Source organism: Agelaius phoeniceus, chromosome 5, assembly GCF_051311805.1.
Source record: "Agelaius phoeniceus isolate bAgePho1 chromosome 5, bAgePho1.hap1, whole genome shotgun sequence".
Taxonomy (NCBI): Eukaryota; Metazoa; Chordata; class Aves; order Passeriformes; family Icteridae; genus Agelaius; species Agelaius phoeniceus.
Window position 1 is genome coordinate 1,887,166 of NC_135269.1, and position 15,969 is coordinate 1,903,134.

General features: G+C 43.9%; 1 protein-coding gene across 1 annotated transcript in view; it reads right to left on the minus strand.

The window, feature by feature from the left end:
- PDE3A (phosphodiesterase 3A) overlaps window positions 1-4,947 on the minus strand; it is a 219,397-nt gene extending 214,450 nt beyond the window's left edge. The window contains exon 1 of the mRNA XM_077178110.1: window positions 4,155-4,947. Within this exon, the coding sequence (XP_077034225.1) occupies window positions 4,155-4,913 (759 nt within the window). The 5' untranslated portion in view covers window positions 4,914-4,947. The remainder of the gene's footprint in view (window positions 1-4,154) is intronic.
- Window positions 4,948-15,969: the final 11,022 nt, after the last annotated feature.

Here is a 15,969-nt window from a genome sequence, read left to right on the forward strand (position 1 = left end):
TCTTTTTCTCCACTGTTTCTTAGATCTTATCACTGCAGAGATATCTTTGGCCATGTGAACTGTTACAGGATTGTCTTCTCAACTCCACAGACAGGCAGTGATAACGACAGTCCTGCACACAACTTTCCCAGGCTAGGGCTGGGAACAGGCAGGGTTACCACCCAGAACCCCATGAAAAACAGTCAATTGAGCAAAAAAACCCACTGCTGCTGCTGCTGAAGGAAGATAGACAAATCTGGCACCAAGGTTACCAGCCTGAAAAAATAACTCTTAACAAGGAGAAAAAGGATGGGAAAGATGCAGCAGAATAAAAAATCTACCAAGTCTCAAACCAAGAGAAAAGAGATGACAGACCCTCAGATGCCCCTCGGGAAGGCAAAGAGCTTTCTACTTCTACTGCCCAGAACAGAAATACATAAAGAAAACAGAAATAAAAGCAAAAGAGAAATACATAAGGAAAATGGACAGAAAACCTGTCTGCCTTAGGAGGAAGAGAGCATGGGCAGGAGTTTGTACGTGGAGCAGCTGGCCTGGCAGCTGGGGACATGGGAGAAGCTCCTCCACCAGGACTCAGCACCTTCTCTCACACAGAGCTGTGTCACCCACTAGCTGGGGGACCAGAAAGTCCTTCAGACTATGTGCTGTACCCCAGTCTTCTGACTCAGGTAAAAAAAATAAATCTGGCAAAAGCAAATCAAACTATTTGCAGCAGCTGCAAATAACACATACTTGTAATAAATCCAAGGTAGCTGAAAGCTTCCCTAAACAAGCAAAGCACAAAAGCAAAATCAGTAGTCTTCAGCATGGTTTAGATTTGCCCAGCTACAATCTCCTGTGCAACATTCTACCTACCAAGGCAAAATCATCCCCTTGGACTGCTGCAAGTTGAGATTAACACATCATCAGAGGCACAAGCCTCAGAGCACATGGACATTATAATATTTTAATGGGAAAAAACAACACATAGAACACATTTCTGCTCCCCTCCCTATCCCCACCAACCTCCTCTCTGCACTTTTATGAAGAGCTAAAAATGTTTGCAAAAACCTGGAGAAAAAACTCCAAAAGCCATTTTCTTGGTGGTGCTTTTGCATTTACCGAAAAAAGGAAAAAAAATTGTATTTCCTCATTCATTCATTCATTCATTCCCTGTCTATCTATCCATTCACAATTTTGCTCTGCATCCTCTTTCAAATCTGGCTGAGGGAGCCCTCAAGGAGCTGAGCATCCTCAGCCAGTCTTGATGAAATCACAGGGAGACAACACTCAGTTGGGAGCAAGATTAGGCACACAGTCCTCAATGAGAGCTACACTCACACCAGGCTGGAAGCTTTTCGTCCAAAGACTTTGCCAAAGTTGGGAAACAGAAAGATCACATACAAAGGCAACCACAAAAAGCACAGAATTAAACTGAAAATGGGGAAGGAGCACTTTTAGCAGCAACAGAAGGTTGCATCATGGTACCATTTGAATTCTGGATGGTGGCATTTTTAATGAAAGATTTTCTTTTCAAATTCTTTTTGGAAGTGATAAGATGCCAACACAAGGTGTGTTAATACAATATCCATGTTGTAAGTTTGCAATTCCTGGTACTGTTCTTTACAATGCCACATAGATTCACCTTCAAATTCTAGTAGAGAAGAATTCAGATTAAAATCGAGATGTGTGTGACTAAATAAGAAAAATTCAGAAATTCCAACTTTCATAGAATCTCATATTAACAGAAACAGTCAGATATGAAAGGAATCAAATTCTGGAAAAACAAAAGTGCTCAGCAATATGAAAGGTTACGTGGGAGGTGATGGGAAAGATCACTAAAACTTTGCCTAATGTTACTCACTAAATTCAAGTACGTGTTTCAAAGCAATAAAGTGGATCTATTTCCTGATGAAAACTATTGGCAGCTCACAGATGTACAAACCAGACCAGAAACATTCAGAGGATGTTTTTTAAAAACAGGGGGGCAAGAGAAGGGCTGGTTTTCTTTCAAAGCCCTCATGTCTATTTTTAACATGTTATATTTAAAAACTGTCCAAAAGAAAAACATTTACCTATACTTTCTTTAAGTCTACAGGGAGCTGATTTTTGCTATAAACATAAACTGTGTTTGCTGTAAGAGAGTCCTACTTCTCCCATCTTTTCTTCAAGGTCCTTACAGAGCTTTGTTTCAACTTTTCCATTTTTCACTCATGCTAGCATTTATTTAAGAGAACAGCTTTTAGGGACAGAAGTTCACATACACACAGCCACATTATGCTAAAAAAAATAAATACAGAAAGTCTCCCCAAACTCCAAAGTTATCATCCATTTCTAATCACACAGAGACACAAGCAATACCAGATCTCACTATTGATTAATAGTGAGTGAGAACAAAAGAAAGAGAAATTTGCCAAAATCCTGCAGCGGGTGAACGGAACAGTTGCAGATAACTCCAGCCCAGCTCCACAGCTTGGAAGTGGGAATTGCTCAGGGCAAAGCTGGCCATTTCCCCAGGTAATGCACCAGCAGGGAGGGAAAAGGAGTCTACTTTGTTATATCCATCACCAGTCCAACCTCCTGGTACATGCAGGAGATTTGAAGTTCCTCCATGAGAGAAAACAAGGACCGTGGTCACTGAGTCCTGTCTCCAAATGATTACATTTAGAGATGTTAACTAAAAGGCTGCATTTATAGGAAGTGTGAAAGCAAGTGGAAAATATGTTTAAGACCTTACAAATGATTATTGTAAGAAACCACCAGAAATGCCTAGCTTCACCAAGTAAGCATAAACAGTTTTAATTTTGTGCCTTACTGTACTTACAAATTACTCTTACACCGTTACCTCTCAGTTCCTGCTAAAGTCAGAACTCGGTCAGTTTTCTACTTTTTCACATTATATTTGTCTGTGGTAAATATTTACTTCACCTAAACAAAACTGTTAAATAAATAAGTACGTTTGTTGTAAAACAAGTCTCAAGTATGTAAGGTTGTCAGGCCCTCTTCTAAGAAATGTCAGTACCAACCACAAAGGGATGTAATCAAACGATTTCCAGAACAAACCAGCCACCCACACCATATAGTTAGATAACAGCCATTACTCGGAAAATACTTTGCTGCTTATCCAGCAAGCCACCTGAAAGAAAACCTTAGGTGTATGACAACACGCTTCACTTGATCACAGTGCATAGAATCCTTTTCAACACTAGTTGAAAAAGAAAACTTAACACAGTTCGATACTTATTTCCCCCCCAGGTTTCCCTTTCCACTACTCAGCAGGGATCGCACTGACTTTCAAGTCACCCAAGTGTCAAGTGGTATTTTTGTGGGGCAATCTTAAATCTCAAAACAACTGAGAAACACTTCAAGCGCAGAACCAAGCCTACTTTGTGCCCGTGTCAGGGCTCTACACAGCTGTGCAGTAAGATACCGGTGCCTGATTGCTTCTTCCTCCAGATTTTTTGAGGTGTGCATTGAAAGGAACGCATCACCGGCAATAAAGTTCTCACTCAGCCATTCCAATCACAGCCTCTCAGAGGAAACAAAGTTGAGATAAATCGCGTGTGCCTCGCACCGGTTCCCACAGCCAGGGCAGAGCCGGAGCTATTGATTACACGCACGGGAACAGCGCTGGGGAGGCAAAGTGCAAAGACGAGCCGGGGCTACCGCCCCGATAGGGGACTTCTCCCACCACGGACAACCGAGCTTCTCGGCTCACACACACAAACACACCCCTTTCGAGCTTAAAGCAAGTTTTAAAAGGCTGAGGTACCTTTCTAGGAAACTACAGCTTTGAAACAGCGGGGTTCCTAAGTGATGCTGGGAAACCCGAGGGCTGCGCTCAAGGCAGGTTCCCACCGGCTCCGAGAGCCCAGCGGGCACCGTCCACCCCAGCCCTCCCTCTGCCAGCTTTAGGAAAAGCCGGCGCCGGCCACAGCTGTAAGGGAAAAGCACACCCTGAGCCCTCTGCCTGGTCCGGAAAGCCCGGCTTCAGCCCGGCTTCAGCCCGGCTTCAGCCCGGCTTGCCCCGGCCCCGTTCCGAGGCGTCCCGGGGCTCTCCGCGCCGCGGAGCGCCGGGGAAAGCCCGCACCGTGCGCGGCCTCCCCGGCCCGGAGCGGCTCCTCCGCCGCCGCCGGGACCCCCGGCAAAGTTTGGGACCCGTCTCCCCGCAGCCCTACCTGCTCCCGGGGGATACAGGGCAGCGAGGTCCTCCGGTGGGTCTTGTTGCCGCTGCCGCCGCCGCCCGACATCTCGGGGGAGATCATGGAGCTGGACCGCCGCCGCCGCCTGAGCACTGGGGCTTCGTCCGCGGCCGGGGGGGCGGCGGGAGGCTCGGCCAGCGGGGCGGCCCGCCGCGGGGGCCAGAGCCGGTCGGCGTAGCCGGCCAGAAGGATGCCCAGCAGCCCCAGCAGGTACGCCAGGTAGGGCCGCCAGGACGCCGGGACCCTCTCCAAGGCGACGAGGGACGTGGTCTTGGCCGCGCTAGTCACGGCGAGCATGAGGACGCCCTGCCTCAGCTTCAGCACCAGCCATGTCACGGCGGCCAGGCAGCTCAGCACCACCCCCGTGGCGGCGAGGGAGAGCAAGTGATCCTCCTCCTCCTCCTCCTCCCCCGCCGCCAGCGCCGTCTGCGCCACCGCTTCCCCCCCGCAGCAGGCGGCCAGCAGCAGCAGCAGCAGCGCCGCCGCCCGCGGCCGCACGCCGCCCCGCACCGGGCAGCGCCCCGCGCCCGAGGAGGCGCCGGCCGGGCAGAGGGGCACCGCGCCGGGCGGCACCCAGCCCCAGCGCCGCTCCCCCCGCGCCAGCAGCACCGAGAGGGAGCCGGCGCTCAGCGCCGGGGAAAGTTTCCGGCGGCGCCGGGGCTCCCGCGGCGGCAGCGGCGCGGTCCGGGCGGGCGCCCCTCGCTCCGCCGCTGCCGCCGGGCTCCGCTCCTCCATGGGCTCGGTGGGCTCCCCTGCGCACCCCCGGGTTGTTCGCAGCCGGGCAGGGTCCGGGAGCGACCCCGCGGTCAGCGCTCGCTGGTCGGGGGGCGGCGGGCCGGGGGCGCTCCCCGCCGCGGCAGCGCCGGCATTTCCTGCGGAGCGCGCCCCGCCTGCCCCCTGCCGAGGCACGGGGGGCTGGGGAGAGCCGCGCCTCTCCGCGACCACCGCGGGCTTGGGGCGGTAAATTAAAATGTCTTTTTGAAAGTACAGGACTGGGAGAGATCTTAAGCGGTGTAAAGAAATGGGGAAGGGGGGAGAGGCAGATGTACCACCTCGGAAGTGCTGCTTAATTTCTAGGCCATCCTTTGCCTTGCAGGCGCTCCCGGCGGGGGCGGAACAGCGCTGCCCGCCCGAGGGTCTTCCCTGGCCGTGCCCCGCGGGCAAGGGGAAGGAGCCTCCAGGTCGTTGTGGATTGCGGGGAATGAGAAGTAACAGGGAGAAAAAAAAAAAAAAAAAAAAGCCCAGGGCTTAAAAAAAAGCAAATAAAAGGCTAGCGGAACCGCGGCAGAAGTTGCGAAGTCCCGCCGGGAGGGCGAGAAAGAGACCTGCGGGAGAAACTTGAACGTAAGCCTGCTTGGGAAGAGAAAAAGAGGACGAGCGACAAGGAGAGGATTTCCCTCCTGAGCGCTGCAGCGATAGTGCTTGAGCCTTACACGGGAAAAGCGCTGCCCCCGGCCGGGAGCGGAGGCTGCCCAGAGCCCCGGAGCAAACCTGCACCGAGCGAGCGGCCAAAGCCCAGCAGCGGAGCGGGCTGCTGGAGGCGATAACCACGGAGGAGGAAGGGAAAACCGGGGGCTTTGCCGCTCCCAAAGTCGCCGGAGCGGCTCCCGGGGAAGGGCAGCCCGGCCCTGCCCCGGCGGAGCTCCCCGGCACCGGCCGCTGGCAGCCAGGGCATAAATCCGCCTGTCAGGGTGGGGGCAATTACGAGGCCGTAAAAGAGTCAGGAAGATGGATGTTTATGAGTGATTATTACGGGTTGTGTTGTTGTTTTAATAGGAAGCCCGAGCTGGAATCCCAAAGCCAGCGGGCTCCGAAGCATTATGGGTTTCCAGGCTGTAGCTCCATCCAAAAGCCGCTGTTTCCTTCCTCAAAACCTGCCTCGCTCTCTGCTCGGGGCAGAGTCTGGCCCTGACCCTGAGCTGCCCAAAATTGGTCTTCACACGAATGGAATCAGGTGCGGACAAAGTCTGTGCAAAACCCCGAAGAGCGCGGAGTAATGCATTTAGCACTTAATACAAACCACGGAAAAATACAATCACCAGCTGTGAAGTGACAGAGCATTAAGAGTCAGGAAACGAACAGATTAGAAAACAGAATTTCCCAGCCTTCCTTCCCCCTTGCACATCTACAAATCACTACTTTGAGACAGATTTATAGCCTTTACATATTTATTGGTGCATCTATCTGGATAGCATGCCTATCATCCGGGATCTGAGTATCTGAAATGGTAGCATTAGTGAAGCATACTTGGGATTTTTATTAGAAATGGGTCATAAAAACTGAGTCTGTCTTAAAATAATAGTTTTCCAGCCTAACTATTATGGAATATGGATTTATTAGTCATTTTTATGTTTGAAGCTTGGTTTAAAAACAACCTAGATATTGTTAGCAAAGTTTGGCTCCGAGGAATGGAAAGCCTCTGGTTTTTTTAAAGGTTAAGAGGCCAGATTAAGAGCAGCTGGAAAGGTTTGGAGTTTATTCTGGTGAGACAGCAATCAGCAGGTTGCCATACACATCTAGAAAAACATAGCTGATTCCATCTACCCTAAACATCAACCTCCCAGAGACAGAATAGTAATACCCAGATAGTAATAATTATATCTTTTTCACTATTTTTTAAAATAAAAGGTGTTTCTAAGTCTAGATGCATCAGAAAAAAATGCAAATAAATGGATATTGCAACACTGGATAACACACATGCAGCAGTTGCAAATCAGATAGATCAGACTTTTGACCTAATACTCCCTGCCAAGTAGCATTTGCTTACATCTTAATTTATCTCCACTTTGTTACTTTACACTTACACCTCCTGATACCAGAAATGTTGACACTTTAAATAAAATAATGAAAACAAATAGAAGAACTAGAGGAATAAACACTCCCTACCTTAATGTTTTTGCTGCCACCCCATTTACAATTATAATACATAGATCAGAGTAGATAATTGACTATATTCTTTTAATTCCTTAAGCTAAAACATTAAAAGATTAGAAGCAGCAGCTTTTTTTTTTTTTTTTTTTTTTTTTTTTTTTTTTTTTTTTGGCTGGACACATTTTAGGTTCTTTCCAGTCTCACATGAAACAGACCAGACCTCCCCAAGGCATCTGCCACTTTCTGCACTGAAGTTGACACAAGAAAGTCATATTAAGAGTCCTTTTTCCTGGTATATCCATTCTCACATCCTGCATTAGGTAGCATGATGAAATTTGGAATTCAAGGCTCAGAAAGTCAAGGCACAAATTCTCATGTATGGATCAGTACATGGGAAGATGAACTTTGCTGTGGCCTCAACCACGTGGGATTTGATAAAAATACTACTTCTGCATGTTTCTGAATGAAACAGTGTTATTGTCAGTTATTCATCTACTATCTAAGGGTGTTTCAGGCACCTAAGTTGTGAAGATCTTTCATAAAAAGACAGCAGTAATTTTAGAGTTTCCATCAAAATCACTGCCTGGTGGGAAAACATGGTAGGTGACGAGCCAAAGAGAACATGAATTGCACAGAAGATGAGAAATAATGACCATTGAGGAGATTTCCTGTGCAGGGACACACAGAAAGAAGGGGAAAGGCAGGAGGGTATTTGTGTTATTTAATTCGTGATTGATTTCACTGGATTAGGCTGTCTACAGCTGACAGGTACTCCTTAAACAGTATGTTGAGCGTATAGTCACCTAAAAATTCTGTCTTCCTTCTCTAGAGAAGAGAAATTCTGGGGATTTCTCTTATTCTCTGCCCCTGCAAATAGTCAAGAGCTCAAGACTTCCCTGAAGTTCTGGTGCTGCATCTTTTTGGCACTTGCAGACTCAGCCTCCTTTTGATGAATAGGTGCCTATAACAACCTAAAGAAAATAGGAACCATTCCAGGATGAGGTCACTGTATCAGTCATTCACCAAATAAACTGCAGCAGTTCACACTCCAGTGAAAACCAAAAATTACCCCTTCTACTTTCTATTTGCAGCACAATCTTCCATAGTGATGGTGGAGACTTCTTGGAGACTGCCAAGGAGATAAACCCAGAAGGTTTCATGGGTTTCTACTGTCACAGAATGCTCTCTAAGAAAATAAAGATGAACTGGCTTTAACTGAAGAAAAAAAAATAAAAGCAGTTTGCTCTGGACAACAAAGAGCAAGAAATGGATAGTGAAGAGAAGGAGGTGTAAAGAATTTTTGGATATAATCATCTATCTCAGAATCACTGCATCCTTAGTCACTGGTGAAGAAGATGAAGTGAATTTGACATGTCATTAGTGACAGTACTTTTACCTAATCCTCTCAGGGGACTCCACATGAGGCATCCTCATAAAACACAATTCTCCACCCAAAGGAAGAAACAATGATTTTCCCAACCACTGAGGAGAGGGGGAGAGATCTCACAATGGAAATGTGAGATCTAGCACAGCTATCACAGCTCAGCTATCATATCAGACAACCAGCACTCATTTTTTGTTCGGTTTCCCCAAACCTCCCTGCAGTCTCTTCTCATGCTACTGCTGCTTTGTGGTCACAGGGCCACAGCTGCTCTGGGAAACCACCAGAAACATGCAGGGCCACTTCCCATAATAGGTTACACACTCTGTGCCCCCAAAAGTAGAGGTACAACACAACAAAGTCCCAAATCCTGCAGAAATGCTGTGGTTGAGCTGAAGTGAGTGGCTCTTCTGGGAGTGAAGAAGCAATAGTGAAAGTGAAGTAAATTCTGCACCATGTCCTACTGAAGAGTGCCATGGGGTGGGGAAAGGAGAAATAGACACAGTCCTGTTCATACATTTTCAACTTTACCACTCTTGGTCTACACTTATGGTAAATATTCTTACATTTTTTGTTAATTTTTTTCTTTCATTCCTTGTCATTAAACTTTCCTCAACTTCTTATGACTTCGCATGTGAATAATTCCATATGAATTTTTATAATGCTACTGAATATTAATTGACTGAGTAAAGTTAAATTGCCTAATTCATGAAATGTACTGTGATTAAAACCTACACGTGGTGGTAATGTTCTGGACTTAATGCTAGTTTTCTGTGTTAGGATCTCAAATAATTTTACAACATTTCTAAGTCATTAAAATCCTCAGTAGTTTAGGTAATGAGCAGTACATTACATGACAGATTTATCTGTTTACTGGAGCACTTAAAAATATGCTTATTTACAAATATGAGCATTTTTCTGACTGCAGTAGCATTTCACAGACTATCACATGAAATTCAATTAAAAGTTTTGAAAACTACAAAATTTTCATGTAACTCATTAAGCATCCAGAGTAATACATAGTAAAAAAAAAAGTGTGAGTTATCATGCTGATTCAATGATTTTAATAGTAAATGTGGCATTGAAACATATTTACTGTGTGAATTAGATTATTTTTATACCATTTTCAGCAAAGAAGCAGTAAATAATATTATTTTGGAATTCAGTGCAGGCATACTCACAACAACCACACAGTATGTGTCTCATTTAATTCACCATTTCAAGGTTTTCTTCATAAGGGGAATGTAAAATTCATTACATACTGAGGTATGTAATGAATAAAAATTAAGTCCTATATTGCGGAGAACATCCACTTGATGACAAATCAAATTTATTAATTTATGAAAATTTCCATTGCCTTCCATTGTGGTGTGCATAGAAAGAATTCCAATTATTGTATTGGGAAAACAATTAGAATCCTCATGCACTGTATGAATAGGCTGATTCAGATTTTTTCCAAGCACAGAAGTGAATTTTCAGTCTCTCTAAGTCTGTTACACTTCCACTAGAGGCATTTAAACAAAGTACAAACTTTATATTTCAAAATAAGGATTGTTCAAAATGGAATGGATTACTTTTAGCTTGCATCAATGATCATGCTAAAGAGTAAAATTCTGATTCTGGAGAGGAAAGAGTGTGACTGGAGCCTTTTATAGGTTATATTTTGTAACTTTTATATGTATTTTTTTTGCCTATGTATCTTTCCTCAGTAGAATCATGGAATGGTTTGGGTTGGAAGGGATTCTAAAGGTCATCTCCTTCCAACCCCCTGCCATAGGCAGGGACACCCTGCACTACTCCTGGTTGTTCAGAGCCCCATCCAGCTTGGCCTGGAAAATTTGCATGGATGGAGCAGCCACAGCTGCTCTGGGCACCCTGTGCCAGGGCCTCACCACCCTCATAGTAAAGAAATTTTCCCTAATATCCAATCTAAACCTACTCTCTGTCAGTTTGGAGCCATTTCTCCTTGTTCTGTCACTCCAGGCTCTTGTAAAATACATGTGAATGGAAAATTTTTTGATGATGCCCATGGAGGGAATCTCATTTTCAAAGAGTGATTCCATTTTATTGCAACTGAGAATTCACATTATGCAGAGGTTTTTGCTGCAATAGTGAATCTTGGTCTGTGGAAAAACCTGTGCTTTGGGTTGTGAAACAAACTTTTAGCAGTGACCTGTTATTTTTGAAAGAAATGTCCTATAGCAACATGATTACAAGCACTCTGTTTTGTTATTTTTTTTAAAGATGCCAACCTTCATAATACTTCAATGACTGTCCCAAAATTTGGTTTGTTTATTTTTGCTAGCATTAGATAATTATGCCATAAATTTATCTCATAAATTTAGACTCAGGAAAAAAAATAACTTCTAAAAATTCTGTATGTTATAATTTTGAAGCCACCTGAAGTACTGGTTTTGAAAGCAAATATTCACCTTCTTTTAAAAGTAATAATTACAAGTACACTGGCTGGTTCAAATCTGCACAGGACCCTCTGGTTATTTTGTGCTTCAAATGGTGTTTAGTTTTCTGATCACTGAGTTAAGTTTAACTCTTCCGCTATTCCTCTTTTTTCTTTTTTTTGAATATTCACTTAAAAAACTTCTCACTCAACAAATTTGAGTGAATACGTAAATTCTTGTAGGATGGGCCCCTATTTCTCACAAGTTTCCATTTCACTGGACTATCAAGCTCATTGATCCCTAAACACCAAATATTCTCTCAGTCTCTTTTTTTTTTATCTGATGGTTTTGTTCTTTTGGGGTTTTTTTTCCTAATTCTTAGAAATATTCTGTAGAAATACAAGGAAGTCACAAGTTCCTCTAACAGGAATTTCAATGCTCTTTCATATAATCTGTTTTGTTACAGTTCTGGGAGACAACACAAAAATCAAGATATTTACTAACCTGAATACTGTCTTTAGTGTCAGTTCCATTTTATCTTGTGTTCCAGAGCTAACAGTACCAAAAAATGTCAGCAAATTATTCTCATTTTTAAGTAGTTCTGTAAGCACACTCAGTTTTATGCTTTCTGATTTTGTGATTTTTAAGTATGTGTATAAGTGTGCAAATTTTTCTTAGGAAATGGGACAGATATTTTCAAAGCATCTTTTCCTCGTAAGACTGAAAAAATGAGTTCTACTTAAACAGCTGAGAAACAGAAATGTAGGCTGAAAGTGAATTTTAACTAGTGTCTTCCAAGGAAAATGAACAAATCTCTCAGAGTAAAAAGAAGCTAAGAATGAATACTTGTTCTACTGATGAGCCAAAAAAATAATTAATTTCATTGAAACAATTCTCACTTGACATGTAACGCACACAATCAAAAGTACAGGCTCATTAATAACTTAGTAATGAAAATCGCCCTCTGAGCCATGTTAGGAAGTTTCTTTTAGAGTGAAAAAAAAATGTAATGCAAAGTCTTAATATTCAAGAAACACAAGTTCTTAAATTGATTTGGAATCAAATTATTGTAGTTAGATAAGTATCTAAAGATGCAAATAAGTATTTTGTGGGATTTTCAAAGATTGTTTACCTAATGTGCCTGCATCCAAAAATTCTTCAGCTACCTCTACAGTGCTCTGCTTCTAGTGTTAAACCAGGTGCTAAAGGTTCACTTCTGAGCTCGTCCAGGAGTCTTGCAGTGTCAGCAGAGCTGAACTTTCCGTGTCTAAGTCATGCCTGGAAGGATTCTCAAGCACAGTTCCTCCACCTGTGTCACCTGAGAAAAAATCCCAGAGGCGTGTGGTGAGCACATGGAGCAGCTTCCCAAAATCACCACTCACCAAGGATGGAGTGCTGGGTAAGCAAATTCCTCTCATTCTTCCACTGGGCTCTAAACTCCTGTCCATGGAATATTTTGTTCATCTTGCCAGCCTTGATGGTGAATCTGTTTCACTTTGTATAAATAAATAAAAAATATCTGTGGTAAAAAGGGAGAAGCAGTGAGTGTGACACCACAGCCTTGTGGTAGGAACATTCAGTGAGGGGCAGAGACACCTGGATCCCAGCCCCTCTTCCAGAGGCTGGTTTATAGAAGATTTATAGTGTAAATGTTGAACATAAGATTTTAAAAAAATATTTTAAATAAAGTAAGGACAGGTGTCTCCATCATGAATATCCCTACTTTTCGTGGTTGCCAGATTCCATAGCCATATGAGCTGTACACCCAGACCTTCACATGGCTAAGAGCCACAATATACATTCTTGCCTCATGTGCTGGGCAGCAGAAGCTCTCAGTAGGGACTGGTGGTGGCTCTTGAGGAATTTCACCAGCCCAAGATGGAAATTTCATTTCCATCTTGGGCTGCATTTTAGCCATGCAGCTGAGCCCTAAATCAGTGTTCTAGCACCTTCAACAGCTTGGACAGCCGTGTTTCTCCCCACAACACAGAAATTCCCTCATGTTGCAGCTCCTTCTTGGGGATTTGGTCCCAAGTGGCTAATTGAGAAACAAATACACCAAAAATATCTGTGAAATAATTCTGGCCTTTGACACTGAGTCTCAGGGGGACCTAAATCTTACAATGAAAGTTAGACTCCTGAGCCTTTACAGGCTCCCTTTGAGATGTCATCCTAGATCCTGAAATCTTGACATTTTTGATCAGTTCCTCTTAAGCACAAAGAGGATACAACTAAATCTATCATCAAAATATAAATCATTCATCCATTTTCATATCAGGTTGCTTTAATACTATCTCCCCTACCACAACTAAAAGGAGCAAGTGGCATTATCCATTTCCAAGACTGTGTGATTCTGCAGTACCAGAATATTTACAGATATTATGCAGTGTAAATGTACAGATATTATGAAATGTACAAGTAGACATATTATGAAATGTACATGTAAAGATATTATGCAGTGAACATTTACAGATGTTATGGAATATACATGTACAGATATTATGCAGTGAATATTTACAGATATTATGAAATATACATGTACAGATATTAATGCTGCATGATTTCACACCTGTAATGAGATTATTTTCTTGGGGAAATGAGGAACTCACCTGTATGCTGAAGTGCCTTAAAGACACACCACAGAGTAAACTTTAGGCACAGCACAGGTGGGTTTGACCCCAGTAATATCAAGGGAACTGCAAATTCCCATCTCAGTCTGACCCGACTCACTCAGCCATTCATACCAGTACAAAAAATGAGGAATTTTAACAACAGCTTTGCTGAGCTTAATGAAATTAATTTCCTAGTCCCACTAAGAGCTCCAATTTGTTTGCAAGTCCAGCACAAGAACCATATGGAGAGAGGCACAGAAAGACAAGTGGGCGGCGTGTGCCATGCTCACCATCTGTGCAGCAAGGCGTGCAGAGCCAAAGGAGGAGCAGCCTGTGACTCTCACAGCTCAGAGCCTGTCTGACAGCCAGTGTGCCCTACAGCAGCAGCTGGCAGCCAGGGCACACATGGGACGGTGCTCCTGGAGCTGCCCTGCCAGATGAGGACAGCAAGGGGTTGGCTGATAGTCTGTCTGATTACCCTGTTCTTCTAAGCTTTCTGATGTTTACATTCTTTAACAAACTTTCTCACGCAGTTTTATGTAAATAAATATTGTTTTACATTCCTTTCTGGAGGAGGAAAAATCTGATAGACTGCTGGTTTGTCCAGTGTCATTGGAGAGGTGGCCCTGCCATTCTCCAATCCACTGTCACTTTTGAAAATCTATAAATATTGAAGTCAGAAACTAAACTTTCTTCTTTTTACCTTAGAAGTTCCAGTGTCCGCATCATTTTATTTCATGTCCTATAGCAACAGTAGTGGGTGAAGACAAATGCCTGAGAAGTGAAAGCCTGTGTTGAGACAAGGGGTAAAAATTGACTGAGTGGTGTAGATTGTAAAGGCATAAGTGATCCAGCAGCTTAAGATGCTGACATGAAGGTTTTTATTGCAATAGAAAGCCCTGCATTTACTAAGAGCTGGAGATTTTGCCCGAGGCCTCAGAACCTTATAATGTAACATTATTCCAACTGCTATTGCTTTCTCAGCAAAAATTATAAAAACATAAACACATTTTAAATCCTATGGCATGTGTTTCACCGAGATTTATAGATGAACCTATCCACTGTAGAGCTGTGTTCTCAGAGAACCTGCCCTGCACCTGCAGAGGCCTGGGAGGATAATTGTGAGCATTGAGAGCCTACACCAGGTGTTCCAGGAATGCAGAAATTCCATCTCTGGTTGGCTGGCCTCAGGAGGAGGAAGGCAGCAAGAGGAAGTGCTTGTGTTTGAGCTGGCATGGCCAAGCAAGCCCTTGGCTGGCCAGTGCCAGCCCTCTGCTGCTGGCAGCTCCTCACCCTCTCCTTGCCTGGGGCTGTTGCCACAGACAGGCAGAGGCAAATTTCACAGAATTTGTGGGGAAGGCTGAGGTGCTGAAGGAAGCAGTGTTGTGAAACAGGAGTGCATGCAAATGGAGTATGAGGCTCAGAGGACTCGTATTTCCAACTCAACACGTTCCAGAGTGCTTCAGGAAGATTAGGTGTCACTTCTGTGCTTGGACCATGAAGATTTTTCATTCCAGATTTTTATCATAAAGGGTATGTAATAAAATATCCAGTAGGAATGTTAATGTTTTGTGTCTTAGGGTTTCATTGCCAAGATGATTAATAATTTTCTTTTTAAACAAAAGGGATTAAATAATAATGTATTGAGTGACCTTTATCTATTGAGTGACCAACTTTGGACTTATCTTTTCCCAGTATTGGAAACATTCATTTTCACATCCTCTCAGCATGTTAAGCAATACCAGGAAAGCAATCTTACAATTTAGAGCAAGAATTTTCACCTCAAAACCAGAAGCCTTGATACTTACAATTGTATCCTGTAGATTGAGGTACAGAATAAATTCTAAATCAGTTTTTTTCAGTTCCTTCGTCTCTTAATTTTCTTTTCGGAGGAGCAACATGGATATACGGTCAGTTTAAGAATAATAATGAATAAATCTTGGTCAACCACTCCCAACTTCTTTTTCATTAATTCATGCAAAACTGTCAACATGTCACTGACTGCAGTGCTTGATTTCAAAGAGGTCTGAAGGAGGGAGGGCAGCATAATTGCAAATGTATTACTGAAAGCAGGAATATCTCTGCTGAGTTTCAGAGAGGCATTTTAAGATTTAAATAATGAATCCTCAGAATGAAAGTGCCTGGCTGACACAGCAGTGACAGGCACAGGGACTGTTCCTGTCTGGGTGGTTTGTGCTCTGTCAGAGCTCACTCCTTTTCACTCTGATGTGGAAAATGAGGGCCTCTTTATTTTCTGGTCTCTGCTGGTCCCCAAGCAATGCCAGTGGAAGTCCTGTGCCAAGGAACCATCCATCCCTTCTGTCCCACTGGGGCAGCCTCTTGAGTTTGGACTGGAGCATACCCAGGGCTGCAGCTGTGTCTGGGCTCTCAGTGGCACCACATCCCTGTCCAGGCATCCCTTCACTCCCAGACATTTGAAGGAAGGTTTTGTGGATGGCCTGACAAGCTGATGTCTCTTGTGCCTTTACCCAGATACTTTCACTCCTCAAGGAGAAAGCTGATGAGCC